The following is a 27,245-nucleotide window of genomic DNA, read 5'->3' on the forward strand; positions in this document are numbered from 1 at the left end:
TTATAACGCGCCTTTCATATTCTGCTGAAATAGCTTTATTGCCCAGGATAACCAAATTTGTCTGTGAGTCGCTATAAGGTTAATAGTTATATAATATCCCACCGGGTACCCATGTTCTGCTGGGTGAACAGAGGAAATTTGCGTAGGGTGAGACAACATGCATTATATATGCTTCGTGGTTGGGCAATTCCTACAAACTTTCAGGAGTCAAGCTGCCAAACACGGTTACCCATCATAGGTCTCTCCTTTGCACGTTATGGTGATCGCCATGGGACTTAACGCTCCTGCATGTGCTGTTCAAAATTGCAGTTTTAAACAGATTTTCCGGACAATATGTTCTTAAAAGGATTAGTAACCTGTGATCACATCACACTACGGAGGTAAAGTGCAAGTGTTAAAACGGCCGTACGAACAAAGGTTCAAACAACGTGCCAAGGCATACGTTCTTTTCAACACTGGAGAGGTAAAGTAGACAAAGCAGTTTGCTTAGATAACACGAAGTAGGTCATAGAAGCTTAACAGAACTGTTGCAGTATTCGCTGTGTCACTTTAGTGTGTCTATCACTGAATTAGCCTAGTTGCAATAACATTACAGCAGCCGCAACGCAGGATTCGTACAGAGGAGACAAGGGAAGCCTGATTTCGGAGGTCGATCATGCATAGTTTGGTGGACATGCTCAGCCTGTTGGTATCTGAAACCATTTTATGTGGTTTATTTGTAGTACTGGTATTTGTCACATTATATGGAAAGCTGTTCAACATTTGTCTACTCTGTGTTGCATTTACTGTCAGTTACTGGTATATACGTAAAGCAGGCACAAACATGGTCGACACACAAGGGAAATACGTTCTTATTACAGGGTGTGACACAGGTAAGTCTCCACATCTTTTTCAGAAACAGAGTTTATAAGTTTAGACTGGGTATGGAAACAGTGTAAAAAGGACCTAATGCAATATCAGGACCAATGTTAAATTCAGTGATTTACGAGTGATGCCCCAGATGTTTCCGACCTGACCCTGATCTCTCAGGCACAACATAACTGCTTGTGAATACGGAACAGTATTAAGCATGACGATAAAATCAATACCATGAATTGCACATACTAAACTGCCTATATACCCATGTCAAGCTTGACTAACCTCTCATTTGCTTTCAACAGCTGGTCCAAACACATAAAACAGAGTGTAGAGCAATAACCAAGTATCTTCATTTTGAAAAAGTATACTCCCAAGCAAATTCATGAATGCATGACACAAATATTGGATGACATTTCCCATTCATAAAGTCACACACTGGTGTGGTGACTCACAGGCAATACTGTAGTGCAAATAGGGATGCGCAACAGAAAGAAAAATTACCAGTCTTCCTTTAATGCGAGCGACGCGAGTAAAGGTTGGCAATTTACTTCCCTCGCTTATTTTCGGAAAATCTTTTAGTGTCAAAATATAATATTGCACCCATTTCCTCACATGACTGTGCTCTCATATTTCCAACCTCATATATAATAATTACTCACGTGAATTTCATTCAACATTTCAAGCACCACTCGAGACACATCAAATCGTTCTTCGACAGCATTACCCCTGCCAGATTCCGGTTCAGTAGAGTGGAGGAACAGACATGATAACTCTAATTATCATACAGTGGGTAGTGTTGTCGGCTGGATAAAGCCAACGGATATTTTCGGTATCGGTTGCGGTCGTATACAGATACCGATGCTAATTAGAGAGTGTCGAAATTGACGGCCGTGGTTACGGTACTGTGAGTACCATGATGGGAGAAATTTGCATCTGAGAGTTAGTGGTTCGGGGTCTGATCCGTTCTTTTTCATGACACCGATGGGATATTTACCAATGAGTGTGGAGAGTTCATGAAGGGGTATTGTTTCGATAGGACGAACTTAATATTTGTTGTTCAAAGGTTTACCTGAAATCTTCTCAAATTCCACACGTGTTTTGTCATTTTTCAAACTAACTTAATATCTGTTGACAACAATACGCTCTTTAACATAAAAGCTGACGGGGAACTACATGGCGTAACGCAGTCAAATGAGTGATCAGTAGAAAGCTGCGTCACCGAGCTTGTGACGTCAGGTGTTACTACGGACATATTTGTGGCGTCATAGATATGCGGGCACATCTCAGGAAGTTTAGTTTCATGATCTGTGGCAAATGAAATCACATTTTTTTTAAATTTTAAAGTTAGAATAACATTGTATGATAAATAGGTTATCACACTCGTGTGTTTTGGGATGGTTAATATCCTGCATTAGGAATAAACACTATGTATTTACCTCGCCAAGGCTCGCTAAATACAATGTTTATTCCCAATGCAGGATATTAACCATCCCAAAACACACTCGTGATAACCTATATATATATATACCTGTTGAATCACATGTCCGCTAAATGACAACTCGAGGAGTTGCATTCCTTGCTTTCATTCACCACCAACGTCTTGACATTTAGAGGCACAGGGCAAACTTTAGGAGTTGCAGTCCTTGATTTCATTCACCGCCAACGTCTTGACATTTAGAGGCACAGGGCAAACTTAAGGAGTTGCATTCCTTGATTTCATTCACCGCCAACGTCTTGACACTTAGAGGCACAGGGCAAACTTAAGGAGTTGCATTCCTTGATTTCATTCACCACCAACGTCTTGACATTTAGAGGCACAGGGCAAACTTAAGGAGTTGCATTCCTTGATTTCATTCACCGCCAACGTCTTGACACTTAGAGGCACAGGGCAAACTTAAGGAGTTGCATTCCTTGATTTCATTCACCGCCAACGTCTTGACATTTAGAGGCACAGGGCAAACTTTAGTTTCCAGATGGGTTACAGATGTTGAAGAAACGTTGGATTCAGTGTATAGAAGTCGAGATTGACTATGGTGAAAAAATAGGTTAAACGATTTTCATACCTTTCGCATTTTTCATGGGAAAGGCCGGAAACTTCCGGAAGACGCTTCGTAAGTAAAACTGTTTGTAATGAGTCCAAAATGTTAAAGTTTTAAGACAAGTGTGATCATAAGGTAGAAAGTAGGGTAGGCTAGTAGTTCAATGATATTGAAGCACAAGACGTTTACCCCCAAACTTAAGTTCCTGTTGTACGCAAAATATGATAGACTCTTGCCACATACAGGCTTTGGGAATAGTCTCGCCAGACTGCTCGACACCAAGGGACTGAACGTCATCGCCACGTGTCTTACTGAGGAAAGTGACGGTGCCAAGCAATTGAAGACGACAGGGAGCGGGCGCATGTGTGTTTTACAGCTTGACGTAACGTCGGATGAAAGCGTTTCTTCATGTCTTCAGATAGTGAAGACGCTATGTCACAAAGAAGGTACATTGGGGGGTCTTAAATACATTATATATTAGAGGTGACAATTGTTACGATAGCGATAGTCTGTTGTGACCAACTACCGCAATAAGTCTTTCTCCTTGACTTGTCCTATTAACTTGTTTGAAGTCATTTCACAAATGAATATATAGGTCATAAGAAAAAAAACAATTTGACGTAGTTTCATCCTCTTTTGATACATGACAAGAAACCTGAAACCAAGATCATGTAAAGAGTTAACAGGTAACATAAGCGGATAACTCTAAATCAAAGTGAATCTCGTACTTCCTGAATTTTGCGCAGCGTATTTATCAACGGAACTCGCTCACTAAAACTATTGATAGTCACACATACTGTCGATGCATCGATAGTATTTCGTTTCTTCCATCGATTAATTACTACCGGAGATCCAACAATTGCAATCCATCGACTGTCCGATGCATCGCAACAGCACTAATTTATATGCTACTGACGACCTCCTGACAGTGTTTCGACCCATGACGATCCCGGGTTAGAATACTGATCTTCAGTAACCAATACTGATGCTGATCGCTGCGACTAACGGGCATATAACTGAAATGGGTTGGTGAGTGCGGCGTCAAACTAGACTCACGCACTCACTGACGGTGTTCCGATCCCTATGTCGCGAAGCATTCTACTGAGTAGGGTAGCCATGCTATATACAATATCTTCCATTAGTTCCGAAAGGCAATATTGTGAAAATCGGAATCAGATCAAAGCACAGGGATTGTTTATGAGTAAGTTACTGATCCAAATAAATACCGAAAGGTAACTCAGTAAAACAACACAATTGGCTTACAGCCAAGAAATAGGCGATTCAGTATTTGCAGACGTCAGTTAAAATGTTTGCCTCTTTTAAATTGTACATTTAGCGGTAAAATTAATGCAAATATTACGTTTCAGGTTTATGGGCCTTGGTTAACAACGCAGGCATATTATACACAGGCGATGTGGAGGTACAAACAATGGCTGTCTATAGGAGAGTTGCAGAAGTAAATCTCTTTGGCATGGTTCGAATGTGCAAGGCGTTTTTACCATTAGTGAGGCAAAGAAAAGGTGAGGAAAATATCATTTTATATATTATCTCTATTGAATCAAATATATGAATAAATAGTGACATAAATACTACGGTCATAACACGAGGCCATTCCACACAAGCCTATGTCACTATGTCTCCCTGTGAGAATCGGCGGAGGTAAATGGCAGATTTCTATCTCCATAAGTGACCAATATTGTGACCTTGTGTTCAGGACGTATTATCAACGTGACCAGTGTGCGTGGTCTGCAGGCGGGTCCAGGTCACTCAGCTTACGTCATGAGTAAGTTTGCCGGAGAAGGATTCACAGATTGTTTGAGGCTGGAAATGAGGAGATTCGGGGTCAAGGTCATCCTTGTAGAACCCGGAAGTTTTGGCCGAAGCACTGGTATATTTAGTGTGGAGAACGTACGTATTGCTTAAAGTGTTTAAATATTGAATGTGTACAATATGTTTTTAATCATGACCAGTTAATTAAACATTAATGTAACCAAATGCAATTGTATAAAATACGTTCTGTAAAGATCTAATCTTAAAAAATTGTATTCAATGTGCATGTATTTGGTACAACCACTAAGACTAGTTTGTAGATATGTTGAACAATATTCCAATATTTTTCCGTTGAGCAGTTGCTTTTTATGCCTCTTTTTGTTACGTTTGTCCGGAAATTGTTCACGCGCACATGGCGTATGCATGTAGATGCAGTAATGTAGGAGGCGTCCCTGCCGACTATACATTCATTGTGTGGATGTCAGTAGTGTTCAATGTGTATCTTCCTTTTCGTTAGGTATGTCAATTCATGATTGTCATCAGCTTACCTTTCCAAATTTTCAAAACGTTGCTTTATTAGCAGCACGTGCATACAGGTATAACAGACCCCTAAAGATCCTAATTAGAACTGGCCTGCTACAGTCCATGCTTGTTGTAAGGGGCGACTATCATGACCCGGTGGTCAAGCTCGCTGACTTGGTGGACACGTCATCGTATCCCAACTGGTCGATGTTCATGATGCTGATCACTGGACTCGATTACATGTATTTACAGCATTAACAGTCAACCAACCAAACCAACAGGTATAGGCAGTGGCATAGTGACGCATGAGCTGAACCCAACGACACAGTGCATTACATACCTTAACACAGAGGCTCTCAATAACCTCTAACAGTTATTTGTTAAACTGGTCACTTTTTGTGAATTCAATGTACAATTGTCTTCAGGTTCAGCGCCAAAAGATGGCGTACCAACAGCTAATAGATTCTGTCGATGACGAGCTCCGAGCGACGTATGGGCAACAATATTTGAACACGTATATGCGCGTCCCTAAGATGGACCCAGGATCCTCTGACAAAGATATTAAAGGTGTTCTGGATGCTTTTGAGCATGCCATACTTAGCACTACACCAGACGCTCGATACCTCGTGGATGGAATTCGTAACAGGATTGACGTATTGTGTGTAAGTAACGTGTTACATTGTCCTCGTTCGTAGACATACAACCTCGTCTTGAAACTAATGCTTCCAAAGCTTGTTTACTATCAACATGGCTGCACATGCAGGTAAGTACTCCTTTTTCACCCCAGTTGCAAACAATATGGGACCATGTGTGGCCTTTTCGCCTTAGTTGTCATATCACTTTGGTGTATTAGGATCCGACAACATATCATAGAGCTAAGTTGAAAGAAGTGATGGACGCGGATTTTGACAGCTATGGTGAATGTTTCAGTTAAGATGCCACACACCCATAACACCACAAGCTCATTAGAAACTGGTGTAGGTGAGCTAAGGCAACAACTAAAGTATGTCAATGTGGCTTGTGGTATTTCTTGTAGATGATGGCACGACTACGACACTTTCTTCCGGTGTCGGTGATGGATGTTCTTTATCTCTGGCTCCAGCCACTGCCAAAAGAGGCTTTCTACACAACTACGTCATGAAGTGACCTGTTATTAACCTGTTCAATGCAACGTTAGTTCACTATTAAAGTAATAAACTGCGTTTGGTTTCTTGGACTTACGGCAGTTCGGTGTTACTTGACACCGGTATACGCACTTATACCAAAACGTCTTATCACATTACAATGAAGAAGTTCTCATCCATAAAGCACCGTCTTTCTATTTATACGTTTCGTTTTGACTAACGGGCTACGTTGCTGCCGTACGAACGTATGTTTGTCTTTGAGGGATACGTTAATGACTGTATCACGATTACTTTTGAGTTACATCGGTGATGTACTCAGGTTTGATCTCTAGCTGTGGCTACACTGAAAGTCAGTTCTTGTCAGAATGAGCAATGATCAACGGCGTTGGTGCCAATGCCGCATGATCACATAGAAAGCATATGAGGATAACGCTCTTTTTTAGACAACTGGAGGACTAGGAGACTTAGAACCTTTGTGTGGTCTACAGATTAACCCTTTATGTATACTGTGTTCATAACACCTTTCCTGATATGTGTTTTCGTTAGAAAATAAAATTTCTTAAGATCACGTTTTGTTTCGTGGTTACGTTTCAGTTACTGTTAATAAACTTTATTATTTTGTATTATTTACTCATACTAAAGCAAACACGTAAATCAATTCAAGTTTCCAATTGCGTGCATTGGTTAGAACAATTATCTATCCATTGCATGAAACGAGCTTGTTGGTTTTCCATACTGTGAAATATTTGGAGAATACCTTTTATTCACAACTATCGCAGCTGCACACATTAGGTGTATCATCAATATCCTTGCGTCAAAACAGGTTCTTTGTAAGCATACAATTACGAGGGGATGTCAATAAGTTTTGAGCCTTGCATAGAAAAACACAAAATGTTGGTATGAACCACATTTATTTTTCAACATAGTCCCCTTGTGAGTCAAGACACTTGTTCCATCTTTTCTGCCATCTCTGTACAAGGCGTCATTTTGGTCCTCAAGCCAAGCCTCAGTAGCAGCAATAAGCTCATTGTCATCCTGAAATCTACGACCACGCAAGTGTTTTTTGAGATTTGGGAACAGCTGGTAATCACTTGGAGCCAGGTCTGGAGAGTAGGGGGAATGCGGCAAGATTTCGTACCCGCATTCCTGGACAGCAACTGCTGCAACGCGAGAGGTGTGTTCTGGAGCATTGTCTTGATGTAGAAGAATACCACGTCTGATCTTGCCCCGGTGCTTCTCCTTGACTGGCTGTCACACTTGCCTCAACAAGTTAGCGTAATATTCCCCATTCATTGTTCTTCCTTTTGGTAAGTAATCTATGTGGAGGACGCCTTTGCTACCCCAGAAGACTGTCGCAATTACCTTCTGCACTGATCTGAAGGCTTTGAACTTTTTGGTCCTGGGAGAAGTGACATGTTTCCATTCCATGGATTCTTGTTTGCTCTCAGGATCATAGTGATGGATCCAGGTTTCATCACAGGTTACTAGCCTAAAGTGCAAATCTTCTGGATTCTTGTTGTATCTGGTTAGCATGGAGTTGCTTATGGTGACCCTTGTTTGCTTCATTTCATCTGTAAGCATTCATGGCACCCATCTTGCGCACACCTTAGACATGACGAGATGTTCATGAAGAATTGTCTCGATGGATCCGTGTGAAATGCCTGTGGTCTCCTCTAACTCGTGGAATGTGATTCGACGATTTTCCAGCACACGTCTATGCACTCTGGCAATGTTTTCCTGACTAGTGTTTTTTTGGGGGCGACCTGGACGGGGGTCATCTTCAAGACTCTCTCTACCATGCTTAAATTCATTGACCCATCGTTTGATGGTAGCAGATGAAGGGGAAGACTTCCCATAAACTGCTGAAAGCCTTTCAATGTTCTTCGCCGAGTTTCCTTCAAGAACTAAAAACTTAATTACTGCTGTATACTCAATTTTATTCATTTTCACTGCCGTGAGGGGGTCTCTTTCTGTCAATGTGAGCTGTTCAATAACTTCTGAGAGTAAGATACCAAAACTTATATATCACATCAGGTACACCCCTAGGTTCAATGTCGTACCATAGGCTATGACACCTGGGTATGAAAAATGCTCAAGGCTCAAAACTTATTGACATCCACTCGTACAACACTGAATGTTGACACACGGCACATTCCAAAAACTGTCAAAAGCTAGCATATCTTCCTCAAATTAGGGATACGTCCATTCAAAGTTTCTTTTCTTTTGGTGGTTCGAGGACATGGGCTACAGTGTGCAGAGATGAGTCACATGCTCGGCCTATAAGACAACAAGACACACAACCCCAGGGACCACCAGCCGCGTGGGTGGTATCCCCTATGCTTGTATACCTACAGCACAATATGATGCAGCTGTTCCAGTGCAGACATTGGCACTCAACATCTCAGCGCAGTTCGCACTTCAGACCTAAAGCACCACACACATCAACAAACGTGATCTTTTCTTTTTTTTTCTTTTTTATATTATTTCCACTTTTTGGTTAGATTCCCATCTATTTAAATATATGCACGTACATCATAGAAATAAAGAAATTGTTATCCTTAAAGTATTGTACTTTTGTATTATCCATCAACTTCTAAAATGCCAATGAAACGGATAAGGTCACTTCGTTAGTCTCCGAACACTCTACCATGAGCGGTAAATAACTGAAACGCATAACAAAGGTCTGTCACGTTTTGTCTGAACTTATTGATGACAGTATCATGCGATTCATAAAAAGCTGAACAGCCTTGTTTATTTTCTTATTATTGACGTGTTATTAGGCACAATTGGGTTCAATACAATGATTAGTGTTGTATAAAAATGATTTTTTTCCAGGGTCCGTTACAACTATTTGCAGTGCTACGCGTCAGATTTATGCGACAAAGTTTCATCCAAAATGTGCTCGAAGACACATCCAAAAACTAACATTTTTAGTAAAAGGGTTAATAATTACATTTTAAAAAATAATCTCATTCCTCATATGGTATCTGGTTCTACAAGCTACAGTTTGCGAGACTGCTTGAAGCTCCAAACTATTGACGGTGACAGTGCCTATTATGCCAAGCCATTTCTCCCAGATACGGTAAAATTGTGGAATTCTTCGGTTAACGGTCACAAAGAATCGGCTACCTTGGGTAGTTTTAAGAAACCGATTGATATGTCAAATAATAATAGTCCAAACAAACATACATTTGAATTCTGGATTAAGATCTGTCAGATTATCCATCCACGCACTTAAATATCAACGATTTATATCTTCAAATCTTCTTGTTCTTGTGGCTATTGTTACAAAGATCGGTATAACATCAAATCAATACTAGACGGTAAAAGTATACATTATCATATATTCGATACAATTATCATTTGCGTTCTAGTAATGAACAATACTGTGTATGGTGTTTACAGATGGTTTAATCTATTTACGCAGTTGATTGTCAGCATGTGATTGTGCAATTAAAGTTCTTCAGTAGAAATCGTAGTTGCTCCAAACTCAACCACGGTAAGGCCTCAGGTAAATAGATCACGCAGTTTACAGAGATAAAGAGAAGTAGGCCATAGAGACCTCACAGATCTGTTGCAGTATGAACAGGTGCCGAACAGCTGACCTATCGTGTAACCTGTTTTGACAAAATGTGCCTTACGTGTTAAGAAGGGGGTCTATCTTGTGCATAATGTCCAGTTTGGTAGACACGCTTGGACTGTGCGTCTTCGAGACCATTCTGGGCGTGTTATTTATTTCATTGTTATTTGTCTCATTATGGGGGCATCTGTTCATCCTTTGTCTGCTCTGTATTGCGTGTTCTGCACTTTACAGGTTTATACGAAAAGCAGGCACAAAGATGGTCGACACAAAAGGGAAATACGTTCTTATTACAGGGTGTGACACAGGTAAGTCTCCACGTCTCTCTCATACTAGTACGTTTTAGATATAGATTACATGTATATTTACGCGTAAAAGTGTGTAATAGAAGAACTCTTCTGTCTTATGACCTTATGACCCTTTCAGTCATGTATTAAATATTATGTTTGCTCACCAAAGCAAAGTAATGGACTAATGTCATGTATTTTCTCAAACACACGAAGAGAAGATTGGCATGTGTGTGGATACTTGATGTGAATATACAACATACATCCAGATATAGAAAAGTAAGTATAGTGAAATATTTAATGACTTTCTGGTGTTGTGTGGTAGAGAGAGGGCAAAATATAAAAATTCAGCGCTGTTGTTACACAAGACATTTACCCCCAAACATACGTTCTTGTTGCACGCCAACCATACAGACTTTGCCTTAAACAGGTTTTGGGAATAGTCTCGCCAGACTGCTGGACACCAAGGGACTGAACGTCATCGCCACTTGTCTTTCTGAGGAAAGTCACGGTGCCAAGCAACTGAAGACGACAGGGAGCAGGCGCATGTGTGTTTTACAACTTGACGTAACGTCGGGTGAAAGCATTTCTTCATGTCTTCAGATAGTGAAGACGCTATGCCACAAAGAAGGTATAATGGGGTATCGTTACACTCGTTTTAAACTCGTGAAGGTCCGGATTAGAATACTGGCCTTCAGTAACCCATGCTTATCGCTAAAAGCGACTAACGGGATCGGGTGGTCAGGGTCGCTGACTTGGTTGACACGTCATCAGTTCCCAATTGCGCTGATCAATGTTCATGCTGTTGATCACCTGATTGCTTGATCCAGACTCGATTATTTACATATGGCTACCATATATCTGGGACATTGCTGAGTGTGGCTTAAAACTAAATTTACTCGCTCACTATATCCGTTTTATATTACTTCTTTCACATGTTGGTACCCAATTAAAAACGAATCTGTCCGTACAAATATCATCGTGAAACCAACAAATAAGAAAGCAATGTGATGTGATTAATAATTGTATTCTAACCTTGTATTACAAATTAATACAAATGTCTATATATGTATTACAGTAGCAGAGCAAGTCCAAAGCAGTATGATATAAAAGCAGTGATGATATTAATGATGACTGAGATACATTATTCTCTTCATTGCAACGATGGTCAAGTTTCCATTACAAACGCTGCTTCCAGAGTAAGAATAATCTCCACAAAATGACAAGTCTCTTTGTTACGGTATACATGTATATCGTTAGATGAAAGGCGAGAGTTGGTCCCCAAATTTTAACATAAGAACAAGACTACAGAAGATTCTCCAACTCCCTTGGTCGACAAATAGTTGTCCATAACGGTCCACAGGATCGTAGAACCCTGTAGTACCCTCTTAAAACAAGTCTAAATATACAACACACCACTACCCCTCAACGAATGTCAGCAGAAACAATTATAAACAATAAGAATGTTCTCTCACAATATACGAATGTGTGGCTGGCCACCCTCGAGGTGTAATGGATCCTGTGGTCACATAAGAGCAAATAATATTGAATAATGCCACGTGTAACTCTGCCTGGCATCTAGTATGAAGGTGAAAAGGCACGAACCAGGCTTCGAGATTGTATCCACTTTGGCACCGGCATATTTCCGGTCAGATACATGCAAAGCCACGTCTTAATAGAAAATAAGGAAAACAACAGTTACGATTGGCCAAAGTAAAAAACAGATAGCGGTTAATGCAGAAAATAAAGACAACGATTAAAATGTGTAAAATTATAATTGTTGATCGGCTTTAACATAATAGTGATTAAATTGTTTACGTAAAGAGTTCAATGTTACGTTTCAGGATTATGGGCTTTGGTAAACAATGCGGGCATACAATACACGGGAGATGTGGAGGTACAGGCAATGGCTATCTATAGGAAAGTTGCAGAAGTAAATCTCTTTGGCATGGTTCGAATGTGCAAGGCGTTCCTACCTCTAGTGAGGCAAAGAAAAGGTAAGGAAAATATATTTTGCAGTGTGTATAAGTATGCACGTGTATGTACTCTGCAAGAAAAATAAGCGCAAAGGTAGGAAAATGAAATATCATGATTATGAGTACGGCTAAATGTATCGTAAACGTGTGGAAAACGAGAAAAAACAACAAAAATACGCAACCATGTGGTCGATTGACGGCCAAACCTGTGAAAACAATGGGTTTTCATTTGTCTGCCATCCAAAATTTACATCGGATGAAAAATAAAACCATGTCCCTACTAACAGAAGCTCAGTTAAAAGAGGAGGCACCCAGGTTTTTCAACGTTTGAGCAAGCATCGTTACAATATTATAGAACAACGCTTAACACAATTTGTTTGACAAATACATTTCAAACAAATAAACTGTACGAGATGCTCTCCATAAAGGTCTAATAGTTTGAGCTTTTGTTCAGGACGCGTAATCAACGTAACCAGCGTGCGTGGTCTGATAGCATGTCAAGGTCACTCAGCTTACGTCATGAGTAAGTTTGCCGGAGAAGGATTCACAGATTGTTTCAGGCTGGAGATGAGGAGATTCGGGGTCAAGGTCATCCTTGTAGAACCCGGTGGTTATGGGCTCAGCACTGGTTTATTTAGTGTGGAGAACGTACGTATTGTTTTACGTATAGTGAGTGAGTGAGTTTAGTTTTACCCCGTACTCAGCAATATTCCAGCCATATGGCGGCGGCCTGAAAATAATCGAGTCTGACTAGACAATCTAGTGATCAACAGCATGAGCATCGATCTTCGCAAATGGGAACCGATGTGTCCTAGTCAGCAAGCCTGACCACTCGATCCCGTTAGTCGCCTCTTACGACAAGCATAGTCGCCTTTTGTGGCAAGTACGGGCTGCTGAAGACATGTTCTACCAGTAAGGGTTTTGTTCTACCAGTAAGGGTTTCACCCTTTTTAATTTAACAAAATGATTTTGTATTAATCATGTTCGGTTAACAATAAAGCCTGTTTGTGAACGGTATGTGACCATGAATAAAAACAACAATAATCTCATGTTGAATTAACCATACAATGCTCTTACGATATGAATGTTCTTGTTATTTTTACCACCTTCAATATGCATTATATATTACAGTCATCAAGAATGACGGAAAGCATTATTTACTTTCAACGACCAAGAGTAATTGCGTGTACCAATGTATGCCGATTATTGTGGGACTCGCCGAACTGGCTGACACGTTTCGTCATATCCGAATTGTAAATGTCGATGCTCATGCTGTTGATCACTGGAATGGCTGGTCCAGTCCGGTGTAAAGCAAAACTCCTACACCACAAATATAATCAACTGTCCAATGGTCATTACAAATTGGAGAAAGCAAATGTATTTGTGAAAAAGAGTGAATAAGTCCAAATTACATAAATAACTTTGAGCATTGAATAAACCCTAACAATATGTTTCAACCGATTAGGCTGAAGATCTCACTCGTTTAACAATGTTGTGTTCTTTCATCACAGGTTAAGCAACAAAAGGCAGTATACCAGGAGTTACTGGACTCTGTCGATGACGAGGTACGGACGGCGTATGGACAACACTATTTGGATACATACATGCGCGTCCCTAAGATGATCCCAGGATCTTCCGACAAAGATCTTAAAGGTGTACTGGATGCATTTGAGCATGCCATACTCAGCAGTAACCCAAACAGTCGATACCTCGTGGATGGGATTCGTAACAAGATTGACGTATTGTGTGTAAGTCAAACAATGTTATATTGTCATATTTCCTCAACACTATAAACTGAGGCTCAAAGAATTCACACCCGGAAGTGGGATTGTAGATAAAACGGAAAGAAGAAACAGCAAATTTAACAAAGCAAGCAACTGTTCCCTAGCCCAGTTCAAAGCAACACAGGGGGTGGGTAACCTAGTGGTCAAAGCGTTCGCAAGTCACGCCGAAGACCTAGGTTCGATTCCCTACATGGGTACAATATTTGAGGTCTGGTATCTCCCGCCGTGACGGAATATTCCTAAAAGCGGCGTAAACGATTAACCATACTCACTTACTCACTCACTCAAGCCAACACGTAGATCCTTGCAGTAGTTCAAGTTCACTTTTCCCATTCCGTGATCCGACAGTCACAGGTTATAAATGTATAAGGCCATGTTTTTGAGCACCCGATGTTAGACGAACCGACGACTTATGCTATAATTATTTATACTTCATTGTTGCTTGTGGTATTTCTTGTAGATGATGGCACGACTACGACACTTTCTTCCGGTGTCGGTGATGGATGTTCTTTATCTCTGGCTCCAACCACTGCCAAAAGAGGCTTTCTACACAACTACGTCAAGAAGTGACCTGTTATTAACCTCGTTAATGTAATCATGTATTTTCTGACTGGAATAACTGCAGTTGGTTTGCTTTATTGCTAGAGTTTCAGTTTCGCCTATGAGCACCGCTACCATATTGTTACACATTTATCACATTATGTTGGTGCATCCCATATTACTTTCAATCTTAATTATTTTTCCAAAATGTTTTTGTTATATTTTTTGTTCCTATGATCATAATATATTACGAAGCGCTGAAGTGACTTCATGAAATAAACTTAATCTTGAGCGCGCGAGTTAGTATGTTGAGTGCACAAATTAATATACTGAGCGCTCAAGTTAGTATGTTGAGCGCACAAGCTAATATCTTGAACACTGAAGTTAGTATTTGGAGCGTACAAGTTAAAATCTCAAGATATTAAGTTGAGCGCTCAATATATTATAACTTGTGCGCTCAAGATCACTAACTCGTGCGCTCAAGAAATTAACTTGTACGCTCAACATAACTAATTTGAGCGCTCAAGATAGTATGTGCACTGAACATACTAACTTGTGCGCTCAAGATGTTATCTTATGCGCTCAAGACACTAACTCGTGCACTCAACATTCTAACCCGTGCGCTCAAGATACATTTTATGTCTTCATTTGACAAAATATATACTTCTTGTCGCTAAGAAACGTAATACCCTTTTAAATGGGATATCTGTCAAAAATATTCTAGCTACATTAATGTTCTCACTATTGCATATTATGTAAGCAGCGTTCATGTTTGTCCCCTGCTCTGTGCCTGTACAATGTGCCTGTGGTACATTTACCTGAATAAAGCATCATTAGTCATTTTTTCAATTTATGCTTTAAACTTCACAAAATATTTCCAAATTAGACCCATCGTGAACCTGACAACGCGTTAATTATATTTGTTTGTGACAGTGCTGGGGCAAGAAATGATTACCGTTTACAGGTGTCGTCACTGTGTGCAGTAATATATTCAACAACGTATAACATACTCTGTTTTAGTGGGTGTTCTTGTAATCATAGAAAATAGTTCTGTCGCTTCCTAGTCAAGTCGATTTCTTCTAAAAGACGTTTTTCAAATGTTTGCGTATGAGATACCACCTAGTCTTAACTAAACTTGAGTGAGCGATATCTGGTTTACACAATACAGCTGTGGTTAGCATTCAAGTTTAAAAATCGGCGTGCCTGCTTACTGTGGGAGGAAAGCCCGAAGTCATACAGATCGCCACTTTGTTAAAACCCACGCGCAAGTGCATGGTCCTGAAAAATATAGCAACAAAATCCGTGCGAGGCCGGAGTCAAACCCCTACACAAAGGTTTCTAGGACAACCACAGGGACACCGTTTTGCAGAGGGAATTATCTCAATAGGGTCAAAAACAACCGAAGAAAACTGTGACTTTCTACAATTGACGTCTTTAGATTTGAAGTATATACATGATATCTTTCACAGACCGACAGTTACATACATTCAACAATTCCGGTGATATCTAGAGTATGATGCATATTCTATCTATCCTCTCGTAGATACAGTACTGTCAATCCAGGAACCACTGACTGACACCAAGCGAAAGTAAAGAACGAAACTACATATACACTTTTACATTAAACAGCACAGTATGTTTCAAGAACTGTAAATGCAAGAAAATGATTACGTTACTACAATGTGCAAAAGTCTGCTCTACCATTAACAAATAACACAAATAAATATATTCCTCGCCCTACCCCACCCCAACCCCTTCCCTTTCCGTCAGTATCAGAGCATTGTTTTAGACAACTGTCCAATGATGCCTATACCTAACAGCAACAATCATGTGGATATATAGGAATCTTCCCTGGTGTATATTCAATACCAGGCGTACACTGTAGATGTCTGTCATATTCGACACACTCTAGAATATCACTCAGCTTTTCAAAATCCTGGAAATATTTCATAGCATCATTGGAACTCTGGTTCCGCAGCAACTGGAGGTGGTCCTCGGTCCTTCAACGTGAGATAGTCCAGAATTTCGACTGGCACGAACGGACGAAGGCGGGCAATAACCTGTAAACATATGGAATATAACACACTTGTAACAATACCTATATTGTGTTGTGTCAGATATAAGAGAAGTACCGGCCATATAGACCTTCATTTTATATAATCGTGTAAATAAGACTGTGTTCTAATTTACGTATTGGTAAGACGGTCTTCTACATTTATTATAAACCTAATTCTGATCACTGCCTTTAATGGTCATTATCCTTTCTACTTGCACCAATACCCGGTAAGAGGTTTTACTCCCAATGTAAAACCTGGGAATAGGTTTAACTAGATTTAAGTAAAACCTATTCCCAGGTTTTACTAGGAGTAAACCCTCGTCCCGAAAGTACCGGTTTGGAGCGATCAGCCACCGAAATCTGCATTCACAGGAAAGGAAAAACAAAAACTCTGACAACAGTGTTTTAATTGAAATTGAACGTCATTGTAACACTTCCGTGAGCGACAGTTTGTGTTGTACCGGAATCTCCCTCTGAAGTAGGAACCGACACTGTCGCAGACGTCTGAGTTTTCTTTGGAGCTGAACATGAGAAAACATCTGACGCCATTGCTTGTTGTTGATCACTGGTTCTCTTGTAAACCCTCACTGCCTCGCTTTTGTGACCTACAATAAAAGAATTCATCTTGATAAGTCATTTCAAATTGTACATAACCGTTTGAAAAGCAATTTATATGATATTGTAATCGCTTTGCTTGGGGCCATCATTGGGATTCGAACCCGGATCTTGGCATGTTAACCATAACACATGTTGACATCACATGTCAAGTTCTAGCATTTAAAATCGCCAAATTGCAATTTGGCCCAGTCACTTCAAGTTTCATTCGTGTTTTGCAGATATTCATTGAGTTACATACCAGTTTGTTCACAAATCTGTTGCTCGCTTATGTTTGCCTCGTAGAGACGGGTAGCAGCAGTGCATCTGAGCGAGTGGTTCGTTTTCCTTCCTTCAATTCCGGCTTCAGCACATATTCTCTTCACCGTTGTCTGGATTGTGTTGTGGCCCATGGGCGACTCTAGGTACCATTTTCCATCCTTAGGTTTCTTCATCGGGGTGAAGTAAAACGCATTTGCTCGAGTTGAAGATGGTAGGCTGGAAAGTTAAATTGTGTTGACATAGAATCAATTAAGTATGAAATGTTTGCATTTGTCATTTATATGCCCCTAAACCAATGCGTGCAATCATCATCAGGGAGTAAAATTATAAGACAATTTACATGCAGTATGGGTCAAGTCACCCGCATGATGTGATTAAATGAGTGGTATATCTAAAGAATGTATAACATGTATCAGAAATGTATCAGAAAACATCTAATACATACCAAAGTGACTTGTACTTCATGAAAAGGCGCACATAACATCGTTCCGGGTTCTTGGTATTTTCATACGCTCGCACCTTTTTCTTCTGCAGTTTCCTGTCTTTCACTCCCCCGGCATTTGTCTTAGAGACGTCTTCCACATACTGCAGGTACCTGCGGCCGTTCTGGTCTGTATGTGGGCCTGTAATCTGAGGTTGTTGGTGTAGTCTTAAACTCCGATGTTCCTTTCCACCTCTCAAGGCGAAGTTAAGTCCTGGAAAATAAAATTCCGTACACAATTATATAATGTTTATCTATTTTGGTCTTAACACGGGATTCAAAATATCCATCCAAACTTTGTTTGGTTTGGTTTTGGCTCAAAGTGAAGTCGGGCATTTTGTTCCAGTTAATCACATTTATTTTCGATGTGAAGGTTTGATTGTAAATGCCAAAATTGCTAATATCCGACTTTTCGACAGGGAAATCAAATGCAAAATGCAACTCACCAGTTAAGTAGAGGACTGTGTCCAGGAGTTTTTGCGGCGTGCCTTCTCCAAGAGCCCCCTTCTCCCACAGAGTGTTCTCCTCGTCTCGAGTTATCACCTCTGTAGGTTTTCTCACGTCTGCTCCAAGACCAGCTGTGGACCTCTCACGCATGCATGCGTCCAGTGCCTGTCTGCTGTCCTGGAACTCTTCGCCTTCCATCAGATTGTAAGGAGATTTGTTAGCTTTCAAGTGTGACGCTATTGCCGTGAATAGCCCATACACAGTAACAGCTGGGTAGCAAGTCCCGTCCACTTTCCTCGCCTCGAATAGGAAATACTTTAGGGCTGTATTTATATCTTTAGCAGTCATATCCAGCAAGTCTTCAGTCAAGACGGACGACGACAGCGCGATGTTTGCATCCATTGACCTCGTCCGACGCTCTTCTTGCCATCGCCTGAATACTCCTTTCGCCCAATCATTTTTGTACCTTGTCGTTCTTGGAACACATCGAGATAATTTCCTTTCAATATCTTCCTCAGTCAAAGGTGCCGCGAAACGGAACAGAAAATCATCATCATCATCATCATCATCATCATCATCATCAGCAGCAGCAGCAGCAGCAGCAGCAGCAGCATTGTCATCATCTTTCTTAAACTGCGACTGTGTTAAAAACATTTCGTCTTCGCTCTGGTTTGCCATGGTTAGCAATGAGCGGATTCAAGTAACCACGTGGTATATAACTGACTCACTCACAAAAAACACGTGCACTGCGTGAAAATCCCGTGCGTTTTCTAACTTGTGCATTAGAGTTGCGACATTGCTGTCATTCCGAATGTTCGCGGTATAGTGAGGTCCTAATTCCTTATAACGCAATATTTAAAATGACGGTTTATAAGCAAGAGAAAAAACTTCTCCTCAGTTTTGGTAGAGAATGTAAACCTTCGGGGGTCGGGAAATCCCTCGGGGCTACGCCCCTCGGGATTTCCCTACCCCTCAGGTTTACATTCTCTACCAAAACTTCGGAGGCGTTTTTTCTCCTATACATAGCATGATTTTTTAAATCTGAATCCACGATTTGCACAATATACTCGACTGGAGTTTATTGTATATCCATTGAATATTCATTTATAGTGTGCTTGAATATTACTTCAGGCGGTTGTATATACACTGTATAATGTGTTTGATAATTACTTTTGGGCCAACTCGATTGAAGCTCATGGCATATCCTTTGTATAGTGTGCTTGATAATTACTTTGGGTCAAGACATGATGATAAAGAGTAGCATCTCTGCACGTGCAGTTCGTTGGCTACCAAGTCCCAAAAGCATTTGTTACACTGATGAAACATTCATTCTTACACAGTCAATGTCGAACCATTGGTTGCTGCCGTCTACGAGGTAACGGTTTTGAGGAGAAATGCTTCTGACAGAAGCTACAAGGGCCGCCATGACAGGTTCGACATTGGGAAATGATGTCGAACATCCTTTAACAGCCCCTTCAAACATCGTGTCAAGATACTGGGGCCCATACGCTGTGATGACGTCATGGCTCGCTGCTGACATCATTTCCACATTGGCGTTCTTCATCCTCTGAACCTTTATGACAAGAATATGTCATTGATGAGAACAATGAACCTTGACAACATTACCATGGTCATTCGACGAATAATAGTGAGCTTGGAACTTGTACCGCGTAGGAGAAGAATATCTACACCTGTACACCTTCCTTGGAATATGAGTCTAACATTGTTTTCTCCTCTTAAAAATACATGCTAGCTAGTTTTGACTCTTTCTGTGATGCTCAAGTTATTTCACAGCCCGTCAATGACTGGGTCTTTAATTATTTGAATTCATTGTGTATCTACAACATTCCTGGTCACCATATGGCTGTAACATTGCCCATGTGGCCTTAAATTTTAACTCAACCACTCACTTGGAATAGGAACTGAAAATCATTAGAAAATAAACGTATTTCCAAGATCGGATATACGTTAATGTATTTGTTTTGATTGGACATGCATTGCTAAGCATTTTTATTCATCTTGTTGTGTACTTGAAGATATAACCTAAACATCTACAGTTGTACTGTCTATTATATATAGATTAATCACCCTTACATTGAAGGTATTTGAATAACTCATGTAGTTAATGTAATTAGACGGCTTACATCACGGGGGTATACATATTTAATACGCGTGTAATGTATTAAACAGAATGAATATTGTCCAAATAAGTAGAATTTGATTTTTACAGTAGAAATACTTGCCCTAGGGCAGTTAATGAAGTAGTGCTGTTAAAACATTGTCAAGAACAATGGACAAAGCTTTCAGTAGTGGTTTAACTCTTGGTAAGGAGAGCCCTTGGTCAAACGGCGTGTACAAAAAGTTGACAATGATGAGAAACCAAACTAAACCAAATCTTAAACCTGTTAGGTCAACCACTTTTAATTGTACAAATGTAAATATGAACAGGTTTTCATAAATATTGCAACACATAAAACAAAAACAACTTGTTACAGTATTTTTCCTTCATTTCTTTTATATTAAGCACTACTGCATCGGAATGCCTAGGACAGTTACGTACATTAGCCTCATCCCACAGTGCTGTCGCCCCGCCGAAGTTTCCTGGTTCGACGATAACAACTTTGACTCCGAACCTCTTCATCTCCATACGAAGGCAATCGGAGAAGCCCTCAGCGCCGAACTTGCTCAGAACATATGGGGAGTGGCCCGGAAATGCGACAATGCCCCGGACACTTGTTACATTGATGACTCGACCTTTTCAGCAATCAATATAGTAAAAAATTACTCAATATAAAACAGATCAATATACAGGGTAAATCAATTCACTCATCATAATTGGAGGTAGAATCTGGCTACGCTGGTGGTGAACTGTCCGCGGTTTCATGGGTCTGGCTAACTGTCATACCATTTCACTGTATAACATGGACACCTCACTGACGCTAGACCACTAAAGAACCAGCCCGCCATTTTACTTGATACAATATTGTAAACCCGTGAAGATCCGAAAGAGGTGAGTAACGGGATCGGGTGGTCGCTGACTCAATTGGCACATGCTATCGTATCCCGGTTAGACTGATCGATGCTCATGCTGTTGATCACTGGATTGACTGGTCGATTGTTTACAGACCGCCACCATATACGTAAAATATTGCTGATTGCAGCGTAAAACAAAGCTCACTCACTCACCGAATGATTCGCCATCGCCATCGCCATCCCCAAAGGTCATCCCCATAATGCCTGCGTTACGTGGATAAACAGTAACCTGTTTTGGATTGACACAACCGGAGAATCTTCCGCTCTCTCGACAGTCATGGTCACCTCACCATGGTCCGAGCGACATATGAACGATCCAGTCATAGGAGTGAATGGAATGGAATGGGATAGCTACAGAAACGAGATTTAGCTTAATGCATTTCTACTACTTGTATCAGACACGATATTGTAACATTTCCGCTTTTCCCGAGCTCTTTTGACACCTCATCTTACCTGAAAATACCTGTATTGCGATGGCATAAAGACCAACGAAGTATTGATTTGACAATAACGGCAATAGCATACACTCACCATGTAAGTGACATACCTTTACATTTTCGGATCATTGGTAAAAAGGCCTTTGTAGTTCGGATCATTCCGAAGAGATTCACATCAGCTAGCCGCTTGTACATGTCCATTGTAAAAAGCTCGACATCCCCTATGCCTGTCACACCTGCGTTGTTGACGATGGCCCAGAGACCTAAAAATAAGAATCCGTGCGGTTAAGTTTTCTTGTTAGCTTATATCTAGCAACCTTGCATGTAAAATGCGTATGTACCTGTTTGTTGTTGTTTGTTTGTTTGTTTGCCCTTTGTTTCGTCACAATCCAGTGAGCATGAGCAGAATCATGAGCACCTATCTACGATAGGTGCGGAGGATCAACGGTTTAGTTTGGTTACTCTTTAGGTCTACATTATATCTTAAACAACATACCACTGGTGTTAACAATCTAGAGTAGAGTGCACGGCCATATATTATGAATCATTATTAGCTTGTCGACTGGCATGTATGAATATTTTTATTACCTTTATCGCCAAGTATCTGTTGAACTGTTTTTGCGCAGGCTTCGACGCTCTCTTCGGAAGTGACGTCAAGAGGAAGCACGTGCATTGTTTCACCCCCGGCTTTCGTCAGTTCTGATGCACCGTTACTATTTACATCCAAACATGTGGCCAGTACGTTGAAGCCTTGGGCAGCAAGCCGTTTGGCAAGCGCCTTACCGATGCCTAGGTACAGGTAAATTAGAGCAACAAAAGTCAAAACCTTAACACTGATATGCTTAGCTAAAAATTGAATAAAGTGAAACAGTTACAAAAATCGAAAAGCATGGTACATATAGATATACGTAAATGTTTACATTTATGATTACGCTCCCAACTGGCCCTCGCATTTTTAATTTGGAATTCAGTTACTTGTCGTCGAATGATGTCGAATAGCTATACTACTGAAATCAATCATATGGAAACTAAGAATGGACTCTCCGTTCTGACCCTTTTTATTCCTGAATTCGTATCTAGAGCTTAAAACATGTATTTACAAGAATGGCATGAATAGCGGATTGAAAACGTATTCTCAATTTAGATTTATCTTGGGTGTTGAGCCACATCTCCTTTGAATAACTGTCACGATATTTCGTATTGCCCAAGCCAAGTTCAGGTGCAGTTACCACCAAATTGAATATGGAAACTGATAAAAAAATAAACCAAAACGCTTAAGATTGTGTGAAATGTGTTCGTTTAACTATGCAGTAAATGAGTACCACTAAATTCAAAAATGTAACCGAGTTATTTGTAGTGTTACTCCCCTGGTTTTGAGAATTTTTATCTTCTATGCTAGCAACTGTCGTCGCTGAAGCTTGAGTGAGTGAGTGAGTTTTAGGACCCGATGACATGTGTCAACCAAGTCAGCGAGCCTGACCACCCGATCCCGTTAGTCGCCTCTTACGACAGTCATATTCGCCTTTCATGGCAAGCATGGGTTGCTGAAGGCTTATTCTTCCCCGGGACCTCGCTGAAGCCTGAAGGCTGCTAATGTATAACTTTGTGTCAAAGTGAATGGCCTACATTCAAATGACTATACTAATTGCATTCAAAATCGATATCGGTATTACGGTATGCGTTACTTGATGTATCGCCTAAGGTATTATTGCAAGTCTTCCTGTAATACACATATGTAGTATTCAATACTGTAATTCTGTGTAATATAGAATCGCAAGACATATATTTGATATGTAACCGAGTGCCATGATACTTAACGGTCAAACTAGTCATTAATCGAATTGTACCTGTATCGCACCCCGTTATAAGGACGTATCGGCCATCGGGAGTTATCTGTTCTGTGCCTCGTTCCTGTATGACCCGGAAGGTGTAAAATAATATGAGGCCGACACAACAACTGACGAGCACGACTTTCTGGAGACAGGCATAGACCATTAGCACCATACAGCCACAGAATGTGATCTCGAAGAACTGGAGGCCCAGTGTTTCAAGCAGCCCCATTCTGGAACAGATATTTTACCATGTGTATGATCAAAGACATACGCTGAATGTACACAATTCAGACTCATATATGTATTCTGTCTTTCAATTTCTGATCTGCATTATTTCCCCTTTGTCCATCCTTTTCAGCAATGCTAAGTGAAGCATGTCTAGAATTCCTCAGGTTCAAAATGTACCCAACTCGCTGGAGATTTTTCATTTTAAAGGGAATTGCTTGTGTCTTTCACAATTTTCTACATTCAGCGACTTAGCGTTAGTCTAGCACAAGTGATGCATCAGTATATCTGTCACTAGAGTTGTATGCAGAATCATTTCATTCATGACGATAATTCAGTTGTGGAGAACTGAATTCATGAAATCTTACCAAATGATTCTTTTCTAAGCAGTCGGAATAAGATGTAAACCAATACGTTTGATGAAAATCGAAAACGTATACACAACTCTATTTGATGATGATGATGATGATGATGATGTTGATGACGGTAATCTACAACTAGCACACTAGTGAATTAGTTTGGTTTTACGCCGCTTCTCTCAGTTATTCCGGCAGTATCACAGAAGGGTATCCACGTGGTGAAAATCGAGCCTGTACAATCGGCGTGATAAACGAGCGATTAAGCCGCTTAACTCCAGTATAATCTGTGAGTGAGTGAGTTTAGTATTACGCCGCACTCAGCAACATTCCAGCTATATGTCGGCGTTCAGTAAATAATAGAGTCTGGACCAGACAAACCAGTGACAAAGAGCATGAGCATGAGTCATGTACTTTTGGCTTGTGCAGATTACACTGAAACCTTATTGAAATAATCACCATGTGTTGAGGAATTTCTGACATTTCCTTTGTGGTTCAACAACAAACAAATGATTGGTAATCAAACACCTTTCTACCCAGATTGGTACAAGAAAGGAGTAAGGCCAGTCAAAGATCTACTGGATAAAGATGGAAAATATTTAGATTTTAATGAATTTGTAACTAAATTTCATTGCAAAGCCAATTTCTCATCTTATCAAAGTATGATCAGTTGTGTTAAACGCCTGCAAAAATATTACAATCGTGCTACCCTTAATTCAGACCACATAACATTAGAACTGCCTATAGAACCTTACTACATTCATAAACTGCTACAGTCTGAGGGAAGCAAGTTGTTTTATACTCTTCTCCCGTCAAAATTCAAGAAATCAGCCTCAAATTTAAAATGGGAAACCATACTTGAATTTAACATTGATGAATCAGATTGGAGAACTTACAATATTATTCCATTTAGATGTACACAAAGTACAGAATTAAGATGGTTCCAAATGAAAATTATTAACAATATCTTAGGCACGAACATAAAATAAAAGCCAGTCACTCACCCCTGTGTAGCTAATGAAACTATTTTACACCTTTTTGGGGGACTGCAATGTGATAAATAGACTTTGGAAGAAAATTGAAGAGTGGCTCATGTCTGATGCTGGAATAATTAAACTTACCCCACACACCATACTATTTGGATTAAAGGAAAATCGAAATGATCCTTTGAATATAATTTTGCTTCTTACTAAACAAACAATCTTTCGCAACCGAAAATATGGAATAATACCAGACCAAAAGAATATCTTTAGAATCTGCTGCCAGTAATATTATGTTTCAAAATGTATAGCATTTACAACTTGTTCATATGATAAGTTTACAAAATTTTGGTCAACACTACATACTGTATTTGCCTAGTAATGCGCTACCTGCTTGGATATAATCCATATCTAACACTGAACTTAGAGCAAATTTTGGTCAACACTACATGCTGTATTTGCCTAGTAATGCACTACCTGCTTGGATATAATCCATATCTAACACTGAACTTAGAGCAAATTTTGGTCAACACTACATACTGTATTTGCCTAGTAATGCACTACCTGCTTGGATATAATCCATATCTAACACTGAACTTAGAGCAAATTTTGGTCAACACTACATACTGTATTTGCCTAGTAATGCACTACCTGCTTGGATATAATCCATATCTAACACTGAACTTAGAGCAAATTTTGGTCATCACTACATACTGTATTTGCCTAGTAATGCACTACCTGCTTGGATATAATCCATATCTAACACTGAACTTAGAGCAAATTTTGGTCAACACTACATACTGTATTTGCCTAGTAATGCACTACCTGCTTGGATATAATCCATATCTAACACTGAACTTAGAGCAAATTTTGGTCATCACTACATACTGTATTTGCCTAGTAATGCACTACCTGCTTGGATATAATCCATATCTAACACTGAACTTAGAGCAAATTTTGGTCATCACTACATACTGTATTTGCCTAGTAATGCACTACCTGCTTGGATATAATCCATATCTAACACTGAACTTAGAGCAAATTTTGGTCAACACTACATACTGTATTTGCCTAGTAATGCACTACCTGCTTGGATATAATCCATATCTAACACTGAACTTAGAGCAAATTTTGGTCATCACTACATACTGTATTTGCCTAGTAATGCACTACCTGCTTGGATATAGTCCATATCTAACACTGAACTTAAGCAAAGACTGTAGAGCAATATACTTGTATGTTTATGACATTAACACCATCACATACCTGTGAATACATATCAGGGCTTGATTTAATACTTTGTTGCTTGCACTGGCACTAATTTTACCTAATGAACCTACTTATGAATCTAACCTGCGCAAGGTGCAAGTCAATCTTTGAGAAATACATCAGTATTAAGTCGAACATTATAAGCATACAGTTTTGAAATTTGGATGGTGCGGCTGAGATCTTGTCATAGGCTACACCCGCCTGGTGCAAGCAGGATAGCAATATTTGAATCCAGCCCTGTATACTATTCCGTTTTTGTCGATAACAGCAAAGAAAAAAACAGCATGAACATCCATATGCGCAATTGGGTAACTCACGGATACTTTTTGACACCAACATATAGCTTTTATAACACACAGAGCACGTACTTTATTGTCAGTAAACGAATAACTAACATAATGATCTTGGTGATGACACGTACATATGTACAGCATTATTCGTACCCAACACGTACACTCGAATGTGGTAAATGTTTAACATTAGCAGGCGAACACCAGATTATATTAATTTTATCAGTTTATCAGGTAAACACCAGATTATATTAATACGGTGCAATTTGACGTCTACTCACGTTGTTTCGTATATCTCCGCAAGAGCGTGACGCAGGGACTCTAGAGATACAGGGATCGAAGTTCAGCCTCACAGCGGAGTACACACGCGCATTCCATCTAGACTGTCTCCTTGTCTCACTTAACTAACACTATGCTTCATTGGCAAAATTACAACGAATCAGAATTTCAATAACCATTACAAATATCCTCACATGGATTTTA

General features: G+C 40.0%; 4 protein-coding genes across 4 annotated transcripts in view; 2 read left to right on the top strand and 2 right to left on the bottom strand.

Moving 5' to 3' along the window:
* The window catches only part of LOC137284854 (D-beta-hydroxybutyrate dehydrogenase, mitochondrial-like), a 183,285-nt gene that overhangs the window by 147,494 nt on the left and 8,546 nt on the right, over positions 1-27,245 (bottom strand). The gene's annotated exons all lie outside the window — the stretch shown is intronic.
* LOC137284857 (D-beta-hydroxybutyrate dehydrogenase, mitochondrial-like) lies at positions 554-6,881 on the top strand. Its single transcript, XM_067816879.1, has 6 exons — positions 554-872; positions 3,143-3,343; positions 4,265-4,417; positions 4,612-4,805; positions 5,615-5,851; positions 6,226-6,881. The coding sequence occupies exons 1-6, from the start codon at positions 656-658 to the stop codon at positions 6,328-6,330; spliced, it is 1,107 nt and encodes a 368-aa protein (XP_067672980.1). The 5' UTR covers positions 554-655; the 3' UTR covers positions 6,331-6,881.
* Positions 9,933-15,320, top strand: LOC137284856 (retinol dehydrogenase 16-like). Its single transcript, XM_067816878.1, has 6 exons — positions 9,933-10,201; positions 10,611-10,811; positions 12,025-12,177; positions 12,611-12,804; positions 13,668-13,904; positions 14,401-15,320. Exons 1-6 carry the CDS (start codon positions 9,985-9,987, stop codon positions 14,533-14,535), a joined length of 1,137 nt encoding a protein of 378 aa, XP_067672979.1. The 5' UTR covers positions 9,933-9,984; the 3' UTR covers positions 14,536-15,320.
* Positions 15,893-27,100, bottom strand: LOC137284485 (D-beta-hydroxybutyrate dehydrogenase, mitochondrial-like). The gene is made up of 7 exons (XM_067816309.1): positions 27,044-27,100; positions 23,658-23,872; positions 22,399-22,599; positions 21,921-22,073; positions 20,901-21,094; positions 19,677-19,913; positions 15,893-16,540 (listed from the first exon to the last, which is right to left on the bottom strand). Exons 2-7 carry the CDS (start codon positions 23,869-23,871, stop codon positions 16,436-16,438), a joined length of 1,104 nt encoding a protein of 367 aa, XP_067672410.1. The 5' UTR covers position 23,872; positions 27,044-27,100; the 3' UTR covers positions 15,893-16,435.

The sequence above is a fragment of the Haliotis asinina genome, chromosome 5, assembly GCF_037392515.1.
Source record: "Haliotis asinina isolate JCU_RB_2024 chromosome 5, JCU_Hal_asi_v2, whole genome shotgun sequence".
Lineage (NCBI taxonomy): Eukaryota > Metazoa > Mollusca > Gastropoda > Lepetellida > Haliotidae > Haliotis > Haliotis asinina.